At 48.1% G+C, this 12,808-nt stretch overlaps 1 protein-coding gene across 2 annotated transcripts in view; it reads right to left on the bottom strand.

Annotated features, from left to right (window-relative positions):
* Itgad (integrin subunit alpha D) overlaps positions 1–11,643 on the bottom strand; it is a 29,648-nt gene extending 18,005 nt beyond the window's left edge. Inside the window, exons 1-9 of one of the 2 annotated variants that reach the window (XM_021167020.2) lie at positions 11,592–11,643; positions 9,876–9,981; positions 7,743–7,846; positions 7,558–7,628; positions 7,310–7,424; positions 3,855–3,985; positions 2,656–2,801; positions 2,329–2,435; positions 3–157 (exon numbers count right to left, since the gene is read on the bottom strand). In XM_021167020.2, the coding sequence (XP_021022679.1) occupies positions 3–157; positions 2,329–2,435; positions 2,656–2,801; positions 3,855–3,985; positions 7,310–7,424; positions 7,558–7,628; positions 7,743–7,846; positions 9,876–9,981; positions 11,592–11,643 (987 nt within the window). The remainder of the gene's footprint in view (positions 1–2; positions 158–2,328; positions 2,436–2,655; positions 2,802–3,854; positions 3,986–7,309; positions 7,425–7,557; positions 7,629–7,742; positions 7,847–9,875; positions 9,982–11,591) is intronic. The other variant, XM_085841275.1, reaches the window with a different exon arrangement.
* Between the last annotated feature and the right edge of the window lie 1,165 nt (positions 11,644–12,808).

The raw sequence follows: 12,808 nt of genomic DNA on the forward strand, positions 1-12,808 counted from the left end.
ACCCCTATAGCATAGCGAATGATCCCAGCTTTCTCTGCTTCAGGGATGACCTGTCTATACTCCAGGGGGTCTCTGAATTTCTGCCCATCTGTGATGACAATTAGTATCTTCTTGGCACTTTTTCGGGCCCCATTCTTGCTATGAAATAGCTCTTTCCTGTCAGAGAATAAAGAGAAATTACTGTGGAGACATAACTGATTCTGGAAAGACAATTTGCAAAGGCTTTAGTTCTCCTGAATATGTTTGGAAGCCCAGGACATATAAGCATGCTGTAAAAATTATTCAGAGCTGTCAATGGTGGCACAGGTGTGCAATCCAAGTCTCTGGAGGCTGAGGTAGGAGGAGAATGAGTTCCAGACCAGGCTAAGCTACATAGTGAGATATGGGACACACACATTCTCTCTCTCTCTCTCTCTCTCTCTCTCTCTCTCTCTCTCTCTCTCTCTCACACACACACACACACACACTCTCTCTCTCTCACACACACACTCACACACACACACACACACACCCTGACTCTAATACCTATCCCCTTAACTCTTACCAGCTCCATTATCACCACCCCAAAAAAGGTGGGGAGGAAGGAGGGAAAAGAGGAAGAATTCCCTTTTGGAATACTATACTAGAAACAAAGACTAACAATACAGGTATTTTATATTAGATATTTACTAAAGTCTATACCAATGAGCTTCATTCCTAGGAGGCAGTATGGCTCGGGACAGAAGCTTTGGAGTCAGACATCCTTTGTATGTGCCACTTAAGTTCTCTGAGCTTCTGATTCTCTCCAAGCAAAATAATAGTAAATGTGCCATAACTGTTCTCTAAAATGGTTCTAAATGACTCTTCTCCCACAGAGAGCCTGGCCTGCCCCTGAACTCACATTCATCCTTCACAGTGTGGTGGCTTAATTTTGCATTGCCAGGCAACCACTCTTATCTTAGATCTAGGTTCATAGCCACAGTTTAAGCCAGAGCAAGCAAAGACCGGCTACTCTGCTAGAGGTGCGAGGAACAGCCCACGGAGAGAGACCACATGTAGATGTAGGTCCAACTATTCCACCTGAACCCTTTCTCCCCAGTCCTTCCTGAGCACCAGGTCTGTGAAGGAGCTCTCTGGGTTCTGGCTCCATGAAAGAACATCTGCAGAAACAGCTGGACCTACCAGACTCACTTGGATTAGGAAAAAGTTGTTGTTGAAGCCACCAGATTTGGTGACTGAAACAAACAGTGTCTGGTCATTGGGAAGATTACATGACAGTGAACGTGGAGGAATGTCCGACAGGTGGTAGCTCTAACAACTGCTTAAAATGTAACAGTGAAGCCCACACTCTTAAGTCAGAACACACCAAGAACACTTGACCAAAGCAGGGCCCAGCATTAGGGAGAGAATTCAGCAAATTGTAACTTCACTTCTTCAGCTCCTTTGTTGAAAAGGAGAAGTCATAACTATAGCACAATATGGGACATTCTATACGTTTAGATTTTCTTTAAAAATAAAGGAAATCGATTTTGCCCTGTTGTGATCATATACCATCAGTGTGCATAAAGGCAAGTAATCGAATTTGGACTGTGACAGGCAGGTGGGATTTATTGATTCATCTGAATGCACCACTTCCTATTTTTAACATACCATATGGTAGAATGTCTAGGGGGATTATGGGTAACCCTTAAGTTCCTGTAATGCTGTTGCTGCTCTTTTGAGGTTGTGAGTTGTTGTTTGACATGAGGTCTTAGGTTGGCCTGAGTTGGATCTGAACATCAGCCTGGGGTGAGCTTGATCTTTTTATCTTCCTGTGTCCACCTCCAGGTGCTAGGATGAGGGGGACACCACTACCTATGAAACACTCCGCCGACTAAGCCTTGTTACTGGATTTGCCATTTGTTTCATGGGAAGGAGGAGGAGGAAGGGGAGGAAGGAGAGAAGAAAATGAACTCAGCACTGGACAGAAACAAGCTGCAGTCAAGTTTAAGCTGAGGATGAGGCTGGCTCTGGGATCCAGGCTGCTGGAGAGAGACAGTGCATCCCAGCACATGGGAAGCCAGCCACGATCTCTTTGCCTCATATAATTTCCCTTCACAGCTCCTACCAGTAGAAAAGCATTGAGTGCTTAAGGTAGGACCCCAGGAAGTGCGCTACCATATGGTTTTAAACCCCTTACATTTTCCATCTGTGTTCAAGGTACAAGAGTCACCACAAAGGAGAGTGAGTGCATTTAGCTAGACTATCTCTTGTTTGGGGGTGATTCTATTGCAGCGCCCAGGGGTGGGCAGGGATCCCAGGGGTGTGCAGGAAACCAAGGGTCCCAGACACTCAGACTCAGTGCTTAACAGGAGAACCATACCCTCTGCCAGACCCACCATGGCATGTGAGTTTTGTAGTGACAACCTGGCTTCAGTGCTGACCAGATACGTAGAAAAAGGAGCATGTTGCTGTCTCTAGAACCAGGCAAGGGAAAATAAATGCCAAGGAGTCTGGTCTCACATCTGGGAACTGGGCTCTGCAAAGGATTCTGCCTACACCCCCTTCCCTCCCCATCAGCCCGCCCTCCAGAGCCTCCTGTGGCCTCCAGAGAAGAACTAAAGACTCTGTTGACTCAGTACTAAGAAGTGATTTGGAGACCACGTCTGAGACAGCAGCAGGCAGGAGGGGACTCACACCACTTTCTGGATGCCCGAGGCTGTGTACGTCAGGCCTTGGAGCTGGACGATGGCATCCACCAGGCTCTGAGGGCTCAGGCTGCTCTTGAATTCCGTGAAGGTAAAATGAGTCTTAAAGATGTTTGAGTATTGCATCAGGGAGAACTGCAAAAGCCAGGGAAGCCCCGGGTTCAGGACTCCCCACCATTCCTTCCCTCCTTCATCCCTCCATCTGCCCTTCCTGCCTTTCCCCTTCATTCTCACCCCTTCTCTGAGGCATGTGTGTGTGTGTGTGTGTGTGTGTGGTGTGGTGTGTATGTGTGTACTGTGTTGTGTGCATGTGTGCATGCTTGTGTGCGGTGTACGATAATGTGCATGTGGAGGTTAGAGAAAAACGCTCAGGCGTTGATTCTCCCCTTCCACTACAGGTTCCAGGGCTGGAACTCAGGCCCTCGGGCAGTGCAGCAAGTGCCTTTACCCACTGAGCATCTCACCAGTGGCCCTCTGTTATTCTTAATTGGCCTTTTCTCTTGGAATAATTTTGGATTTATAATTCATTCCCCATGTAGTTTAAATTAAAGATATCAGTGATTATATAGAAAACCTCACTCACTTGCTTGAATTATCTATAGTGAGGTTTCAGAGTTAAATTGTTAAATTGTTTTTAAAATCCTTTTGCTGCTGTTGTATGTTTATTTTTTAAATTGGTTGTGGCGGGGAGGGGTCTGGAAAAAGTCATGTTATATTGTCCAATGGAACCTGAACTCCCGTGACCCGGCTGCCTCAATCTCCCAAGTGCTGGGATTACAGGCATGTGTGATCATGCTCAGCTCTTTCAATTTTTTTTTTTTTTTTTTTTTGGTTTTTTGAGACAGGGTTTCTCTGTGTAGCCCTGGCTGTCCTGGAACTCACTTTGTAGACCAGGCTGGCCTCGAACTCAGAAATCTGCCTGCCTCTGCCTCCCGAGTGCTAGGATTAAAGGCGTGCGCCACCACACCCGGCTTCTTTCAATGTTTTTAAAAGCGTGGACCATATGGATATACATTAAATGCCACAGGAGAACCTTGTGGGTTAAAGCTTAAATGAGTCCTGAACTGGCACACTGTACTTGGCTTAGCCCTGTCACTGATCTCTTCCACTTCCTCCCCCACCAGTTGTGCCGGGCCTCCTCCCTGCACCTGTGTCACCCTAGCACAGGCCACAGTATCCAGTATTCACCAAGGTGCTGGTGCTCGCCAACTGGCCCATCAAAGCTTTGACGAAGTACTTCATCTGGGTAAAGTCACTTTGATCAATGCTGCCGGAGCCATCAATCAGGAAAGCAATGTCCATCTCTTGTCTTGGACACTCTGCGGTGAGAGGGGGAAGAGTCAGATGCATGCATGGGCCTCAACTGTGTCCTGGGGTCCCAAATACCTTCTTACTCAACAGAGGAAGGAGCCCCAACTCTGCAATCATTCACTCAAATCCTCATTAAATACACACTCTCTCGGGAGTTATAAAGCACAGGAGGAAAGCTGGTTCAGGGTTACATTCTGGCACCAAAGTGCCTGTCCCTGAGCCCCAGCTCTGCCGCTTCCAAGCTGATGAATTTAGGCTAGTTGCTTAATTTCTCTGGCCTTCAGCTTCCTGTCTCTAAGATGAGGATCACAGTAGTGCCTACCACATCGGATTATCACAACAGCAAATATCTACATTAGCACAGGGGATGGATGGCCTTCTGTAAGGATTGCTGTCCCTACAATCGCACGTGGCAGGAATTCTCAAGGCTTGCAGAATGCGCCAGCAGAGAATAATGGGTTGGCCACCAGGTCCATCCCCTTTCCACACTCAGGCCTTCATTTCCAGCTACGTGGAGCCAGCCAGCAAGAGCTCTCAGCATCCCAAGAATCTCTCTGGACAGGTGTGTTGCTAGGGTTACGCCCTGCATATGGGGGTCAACCGCTGTCCAAGCTCCCAGGTCCTGGAAGCATCTATAAGAACCACATTACCATTCACCTTGCTGTTGTGTGACAAACCTTTCCAGATGCAACCCAGAGTCACCCCCAGAAAGGGAACCACAGGAGACCAAAGTAGCAATTGTATCACCGTCTAGTTTAGAGTTTCTAACGGGAGCATGGTGAGTGGTCCCTGACAGGAGCAGAGGTGACTCAAAAGCCACTGTGTCACCAAAAAGCCCACCCAAGCACAGGTCCCAGAGAGCACATGAAAGCTTCAGGCTTAGAGCTCTCTGCCCACCTTGCAGGCAGCTTATGAGCCTCTCACCCCTTCCTGCAGAGAATGCTTCCGTGAGAAGGGAAGTGCTAACCAGTCCTTGCCTTCTACCCAGACTGCTCTCCTCCTGCTTACCGACATGGCTCTCAAGAATAGTCTCAAACCTCAGAATCTGTTTCTGGGAAGACCTGGCTGTATAGCCCTAACTTTCAAAAAGATACTACCTCTGGCCTCATGGAGTTCACACTGTAAGGAGAAAGACGTACTGCATGCACATACATAAGCAGGGCCTTTCAGATTGTCCCCTCATTCACACAGAGGTCATGGACTGTGTGCAGGACCCTGCTGTTGCCTCCACTAACACCTACATCCTGTGTGAGGCACGGGGTGGCGAGCAAGCTGACCAGCACAACACTTAGGTGTCACACCCAGGCCTCAAAGCTACAACCTGCCTCCCACCTGCCCTCAAAGTGAAAAGGCTTTTTCCTCTCTCTGCTCCCCCATCCCCCACTTTGTCTGCTCCTCTCACCAGAGCCTCAAGCATGCTGGGAGAAGTGGGGGATCGCCACTTCCCCTTCTGCTTCTGCAGCGACCACAGTCTTGGGTATCTCCTCTTCTGTGGGCCTAGGGGATGTCTGGTGCGTGTGGCGTAGGTGACAACAGCCAACCGTTACAGAGAGCCGCCAGACCCTGTACTCATCACCTCATATACATATTAATTAATTTTATTGTTGCAGTAACCTAATACAGTAGACACTACTGCATTACCCCACACACACCTGAGTAGCCATTGTCCTGTATTTCTGCTTATGCTTTCAGCCTATAATAAAGTAGCCATCCTTTTTTCTATCAGGTTTATGGCAAGCTCTGTCAAATGTCTATGTTTCTTTACCCCGTCCTTCCTTCCTTCCTTCCTTCCTTCCTTCCTTCCTTCCTTCCTTCCTTCCTTCCTTCCTTCCTTCCTTCCTCCCTCCCTCCCTCCCTCCCTCCCTCCCTCCCTCTTTCTTTCTTTCTTTCTTTCTTTCTTTCTTTCTTTCTTTCTTTCTTTCTTTCTTTCTTCACTTTACATCCTGATCAAAGCCCTCACCTCCCTCCTCTCCTCCCAATGCCACCATCACAAATCTCTCTCCTCGCATTACCCTTCCCCATCACCTCCTAGATGGGGAAGCCTCCCTTGGGTACCATCCATCTCTGGGATATCAAGTTGCAGCAGGACTAAATGTATCCTCTCCATCAGCAAGTGCCTGAATAGAGCTGGTTATCTCGCAAAGCAATAAACCAACCAGGTGGAGGTTGACTGAGCTCTGTGGCCTCATCTATCAGTGGGGCCCCTCTGATGGTGGTTTTCTCACCAGTTAAAGCTACCCACCAGCCATCGGCCTTATAGAGAGGCAACCAGAGGAGGACCCCACCCCCCACTGCCAGCACCCAGCACTTCCTGGTCCCAGATGGTAGACAGTTCTTTCCAACTCTACCAAACCCGCCTCTCTTGTACCTAGCTTATGCTCCTATGTTCTTGGCAGCCAACTTTGTGACATCCAGGGACATCTATGAAGAGACAATGACCTCTGTGGGCTGGTGTCATTGCTGCTGCTGCTGCTGCTGCTGCTCTAACATGGATGAGATGTTGACTGTTGGTGGCATCATGGCCTCTGCAGTATAAAGCATTGCTCTCACAGAGCATCCTGTATGGCCCCTGGTTTCTATTCATAGGTTAGAGATGAGGCACTTTATCTGTACCCTCCCCTCAATGCAAATCCAGTTGTGTGACAGAATATTACTAATCAGGGTCATCACATGCTATGTGCCAGGCAGAGATCCAATCATTTTGTGTACCTTAAACCCTTTCATCTTTATAGCTACATGAACACTCACCCTATTTTATTAATGAGTAAGCTAAAGCCCAAAGAAAGGTGTTATCACCTGGGTACATGAAAAAGCTTGAACCTAGATACATCACCATTATGCAGACTGACTCTCAATGAGACAACACCAAGGCCCCATTTTTTTCCATGGACAATGTTGGCACACCCACAACTGTGCATCACACTTTCTGCAGCTCTGTCATCCCCACCCCCACCCCACATAGAGAGAGAGTTTGGAGAGTCTTGGCGACTTAGTCAGGAGCCACCCACACTGTCTTCCTCATGGATTTCCCTTCCTTAAGATAGGTTTTTGCCAAAAGAGGAAATCCGAGGAGTGTCTGGACAACTGTAGCAACTGTGAGACCTTCACACCCTGCTTGGCCAGCACGCAAGCTCTCTTCTGATCCAGTCACAGCCAACTGGGAGTCCCTGTCCTCTTTGCTAACCAGAATGTGCTCCCACCCATCTTTTAGGCTTGCCAAGGCTTCTTTTAAGCCACAGGCAGCCCTCCAGAAGGGAGCAGGAGAAGGCCTAATTCTCTAACCACAGGAAGCCAGCTCTGCTCCCCAGAAGCCTCTTCTTCAACAAACCCACCTGGCATGGTAGCAGGGACTGCCTGGATGAACTGCAAGCTGGAGCCCAGAAGGAGGCAGGAACCTTTTGCATACATATTCTTTGCACAAGCTCTCTGTGCAGTTGGACCACAAGCCTGAAAACAGGGGCCATCTCTGTGAGCATTGCTTCCAGGCCATAGTCTTCCTCCCCAACTCCCATTCCTAATCCCAGCCTCCTCCAGTCCCTGCCATGCCTCTCACGACCTTTCTGTGACCCAGAGAACTCACCAGCAACTGGGAGTTATTGGTGTCAGCCACCAGAGACAGGCCCAGGGACATGTTCACTGCCTCTAGGGGAACTGAGAAGGCAGGTACACATAGTTACACTCAGCCACACAACTTCATGGAGGGGGATAGTCTTAGCTGGAATCCACTAAGAGGAACACATTAGGAGAGCCAGGATAATCACTCACTGTGCAGTAAGATGGGCTGGCACATGCCAGTGGCAGGCTCACAGTCATACAACTGTCCTGTTTGGTTGACTGCCACCACCTCCAGAGGGGCTCCCACCACGAGTCTAGAGGAACAATCACAATACACAGTCGGAGTAGGAACTGGGGCACACTTAGTACAAGGAATCGTCTTGCCATGAGGATGTAAGACTTTGTGGGGAAGGTCTGGGCTTCTCGAAGGGCTGTTTAGAAACCAGTCCTATGTTTTATCCACATGTGTGTAAGGGGTGCTCACTGGCATGGTTTTTATGTGCATGCACATATATATGTGCATTCTTTCATATGCACGAATGTGTAGATATGTGTGTATCTGAGTGAATAACTAGTTTGGATTTTCCCTCAAAAAAAAAATTGCACCAAAATGACATTTCCCATCACTTTATGACTCTAACTAACATTCTGAGCCACCTGTGAATTAGTCCCATTGAGTTAAATGGAACAACCTCCTGAGGTCATAAGCTTTGCAAGCAAAGTGATTATAACCAACTAGAAAAGATGTAAATATAATGTTAGTAATTTAAATTGGACAATTTAACACGATTATATGAGACTCTGTATCTAATTCTCATGATAGAAATGTAAATAGTTTACTTGTAAAACACCCCAAGGGTTTTTATTTTTTTTAAACTGGAAACATTTTATCACTACGAACAGTCTCCTGACCCAAATGAGAAAATTAATTAAATATTGGTGTCTTTTCATCGGCCAAGCAAGCCTTAAGTCAATAAGCTTCTAAAGGTCCTTCTCTCAACTTGACAGAATGTTACAATTCTGTGTGACATCCATAATTCAGGGGAGACAAGAGTTCCCTGAGGCAACCCTCCCGCGCCCCCCCCCCCACCACACTGCCCCCAGGTGACTCCAGGGTTTGTGACCGGATGACACAAAGAGGAGCAAACGTGACTCTTCTTTGCTGACCTCTTGTTTCTATAGAAACTTGGTGTTTTTCCTGTTTCCATTGTGTTTTTTGTTTTTGTTTTTAAAGTCAGGACAAACACAGGTTTGTAGCAATCAGAAAATTACCAATTGAGCCTTAAAACAGACTTCTTTCTGGTGATAGATGTGAGGATAAAATGGCTACCTTTGGTGTTGGTGTCTAGCGGAGGTAGGGTGGGTCTGCTGGGACAGGACTCTTGTTAATCTAAACAGCAGCTGTGCCGGCAAGCAAGAAGCATGAGTGTAAAAGTATCTTTTAGTTGGATCCTTTAGATTCGTGCACTAGTGTTAGATTTTAAACAAACAAAAAAAAGCAAACCCTGGAATCTAGAGTCTGGGCCTGAAGCCTTTTCTCACCTCCCCGGACTGCCAGCTGGCCGAAGAGGCGACTGTGCGACTGTGCGTCCAGAACTCAGGGATCTCTGTGGCTCCCTGTTGACTCTGCTAGCACCTCTGTGGCAGGGCCTGGAATTCCCTGCCTGGGTTTGCTCCCCGCCTCCCTGGCCTCTCACACTTTGATTATACCTGTGTCACAAGTGACTTGAAATCCTTTGGTCCTCATTTCTAGGACCAAAGAACAGGAGTTCCCTGAGTCTCCTAGTCTCTTGGAGGTTTCTAAGCACCCCTCCCCCGATTCCTCAAGCTCTAAATACTTTTGGGGTAACTTCATCAACCTTAACCATGCCTGGCTCATGCCAGAAGAGGACAGCACAGTGGCCACCAGGCAGAAATGGAGGAGCTCTGCAGAGACGCTGGGAGCTAAGTGGCTTTGGTGGGCTAAGACCTCCAACTCCCAGCATTCCATTCTTTCCTTCCAAAACACAAATGTGGAGGTGAAAGCATAAGCAATGCTAGGAGCCTGAGACTAGAACACTAAACTGTGGGTGAATCAAGTGTGGGTGTGGTGTGGTTACACCAGACACACACAGAGATGCCCCCGTTAGAGGCAGGTTCAAAGGCTCCTGTTCAAGGCCAGGTCTTACCTCTACTTTGATGGCCTTTTCTGGGCCCATTAACAATAAATGAAGGTGTCAGGAACCCCCAAAAGAGACATAGAAGGACTTCTCTCTTACCCAAAGTGCATTTCTCCCAGCTATCACCAGCAGCTACCTGCCTACATGACCTGAAAGCTACAGGGAGTTGACAGGGCCTTCCTACCGAGATCTACCAAACTGCACCACAGTCTGTCCGAAGCTGGCTGCATCCTCTCTGAACACGACAGGCTTCTCCACATCCAGGTTAGACCCATGACAGGAAGCCAGGGCTGGGGAGTACAAGTAGGAAGGTTGGAAGCCATCAACATAGCCAAATCCCAGGGATCTCCTGGTCTCCTGATACTCCACCCCACTCCAGTTTTGGATGTCAGCTGCACAAGAGAACCACCCCATCTCCTCCCACTGCACCTCCACTGTGGTTCTAGGCTAGCCATTTGGGTGGTCCTCATCCTCCTCCCTCCCTCAAAATTAACCAAAACCCAGGCCAATGAGATGGCTCAGCTGCCACCAAGTCTGATGACCTGAATTCAACCCCAGGGATTGACCCCATAGTGGAAGGAGCGAGCTAACTCGGTAAGTTATCCTCTGACTCTCACCTGAATACCACATCCACACTCCTGAGCGCCCCCAACACGTGCACACACACAAACTAAATAAAGATGTAACACTTAAAAAAATAAACCAATAAAAGCACCCAACAGATGTGGTAGCTCATGCGTCTCATCTCAGCACTTGGGAGGCAGGCTCATGAAGGTATTGTAAATTTCATGGCCTGGTTGACCTAGGGTGTTTCCAGCCAGCCAGAGAGACACACAAAACCCTGTCTCAAAGAGACAAAACAATGAATAAACCCATCATAGATGGCAACAGTTCAGGGAAATGTCCCCTCCAAGCCATTTCAAAGGACGTTAGGATCTGAAATTAGACCATCTACTGTGTTAGCTCTGGAATGCCTCACTCCCTCTTCTGGGGCTGGAGACTGAGTTAGAGCTTTGGACATGCTAGGCTCTACACTCAGCTCCCCTCAACATGACAGCCACTTGCTAGTGCGTGCAGGATCTCAGCATGCTCTCCTGATCCTTAAGTCGCACTCCCCTTTCTGATGACTAAGCCCAGAGCCTCCGTGGGTCTCTACCTTTCAGAAAGTCTTTCTGCTCCCTCATATCCCTAAGCAGCCATCTTTCCTCCCTACCAGAATTCCCAATCGTCTCTGGATTCTGGAGTCTACTCCACGAAGTCAAGAACAAGAACACTCCAAAATGCTTATTTGTCTGAGAAGGTGCCAGAGAGACACATGAACCTGGAGTGCAGATGTTTGGAGAACTGGGACTCAATGCTCTTTCCTGCCTCTCCCCTTTTTAGCCAGACTGAACCCCTCATGGAAGGATGAAGTCAGCAGGCACCAGAAAGCAGAGAACCAACAGAGCTATTTCTAAGGGCGCATCCATGAGCAGGCCCAGTACCCAGACCTGACATCTCTAAAGAGAAGCCACAAATCTGAGCTTCTGTATGAATCTGATTTTTAAATGACACATGAAAGTGGTCCCAATACAAACTGCAAATTGTGGTCTACTCTCTTGATAGCAGTGAGACCTACCTACTGGAAGTCAAGACTTGAAGAACACCCAGGTCCTGGGAGGTGGGATCCAACCTTATCTCCTCCCTGGCTTCTGCATCCTTTCCTATATACCTCTGTATATGTGCCTCGGCCATTTGCTCTGCTCACAGACTGCTCATGAAGGCAAGTTACCTATCCTCCCTTTGATTCAGGCCCCTGCCTTGTCCTTGACTATTCCTCAGAGCTGTTGGAGATGCCCAACAGTGCCCAGTTAACCTGCCAGGCAGACCCACAGACCCCCTGCCCTGCTGTAAGGCTTACCCCAGCCACACAGGAGGATCACAACTCCACGGGCCATCGCTGAGCAGTGCATTGGGAAGTAGAGAGCTGTAGGGCCTGCACGGTGCTAAACCTCCTTGGGGGTAATTAAAATGATGACTCAGGACCTCAAGGGGTGGTAGGAGGGACTCAGTGGGGGAAAGGGCTTTGGTTAATAGAACAGATATGCAGGGCAGAGGCAAAAGACACCCCACGAAGAAGTGCCAAATGCTTTCCCTCTCGTTACCCACTAGAAGCTTGCTTCCTTCTCCTGGAAACTGTCCTCTTCCAGTTGCAGTTAGACAGGTGGGTAGTGGGATTTGGTACTAAAGGGGTGTAGATCTCTGGGGCCTCAGGGTTTTCACGTGAAGAGGTCTCTCTCTGCCCGTAGCACACCTTATGTTTTGTGTGCCTAGTTGACTATTTCAGTGTCAGATATAAGCAGTATAAAATTGTTTTCCTTCAGGTTGTTTGTTTTGTTTTGCCCTGCTGGAGACTGACCCCAGGCCCTCGTGAGTCTGAGACAAGTATGTCCTAACGTAGGATACATCCGCCCCTACGACCACTTCCCTTTTTATTTTTATTTATTTTTTTTTATTTTTTTATTTTTTGGTTTTTCGAGACAGGGTTTCTCTGTATAGCCCTGGCTGTCCTGGAACTCACTCTGTAGACCAGGCTGGCCTCAAACTCAGAAATCCACCTGCCTCTGCCTCCCGAGTGCTGGGATTAAAGGCGTGCGCCACCACGGCCCGGCCACTTCCCTTTTTAAAACTTAATTTTATCTATTATCATTATGCGTGATGGAGGGGTGCGGGTGCTGCTGTGCATCCCTGCGGAAGTCAGAGGATAACCATGGTGGCGGTTCTCTCCATTCACCTTTATGTGGGTCCTAGGGATTGAACTCAGGCATTACATTTGCACGGCAAGCCCCCCTGAGCCATCTCACTGACCTATTAAAATCATTTCCTAAACAAAAACGTTACCTTAACTTACTTGGACTGATATTTAACCGCCAGAATGTTGATTATTTAACTGTGTGCATGATCCTCTTGCAGGGGATCAAGCCAAGAACTGTGGCTGATGACAGTGATGCTTCTTCTGGTCAAAGCATCAAGCGTCCCTCCTCACATTGGGTCTTCACTACAATAGCCACAGGTCATCACCAGTTTTGTGGGTCACTGAACTTCTGTGCTTGGGACTATGAAATATTTTTCATTATG

The sequence above is a fragment of the Mus caroli genome, unplaced genomic scaffold (assembly GCF_978045245.1).
Source record: "Mus caroli unplaced genomic scaffold, Mus_caroli_1 scaffold_8, whole genome shotgun sequence".
Classification (NCBI taxonomy): domain Eukaryota; kingdom Metazoa; phylum Chordata; class Mammalia; order Rodentia; family Muridae; genus Mus; species Mus caroli.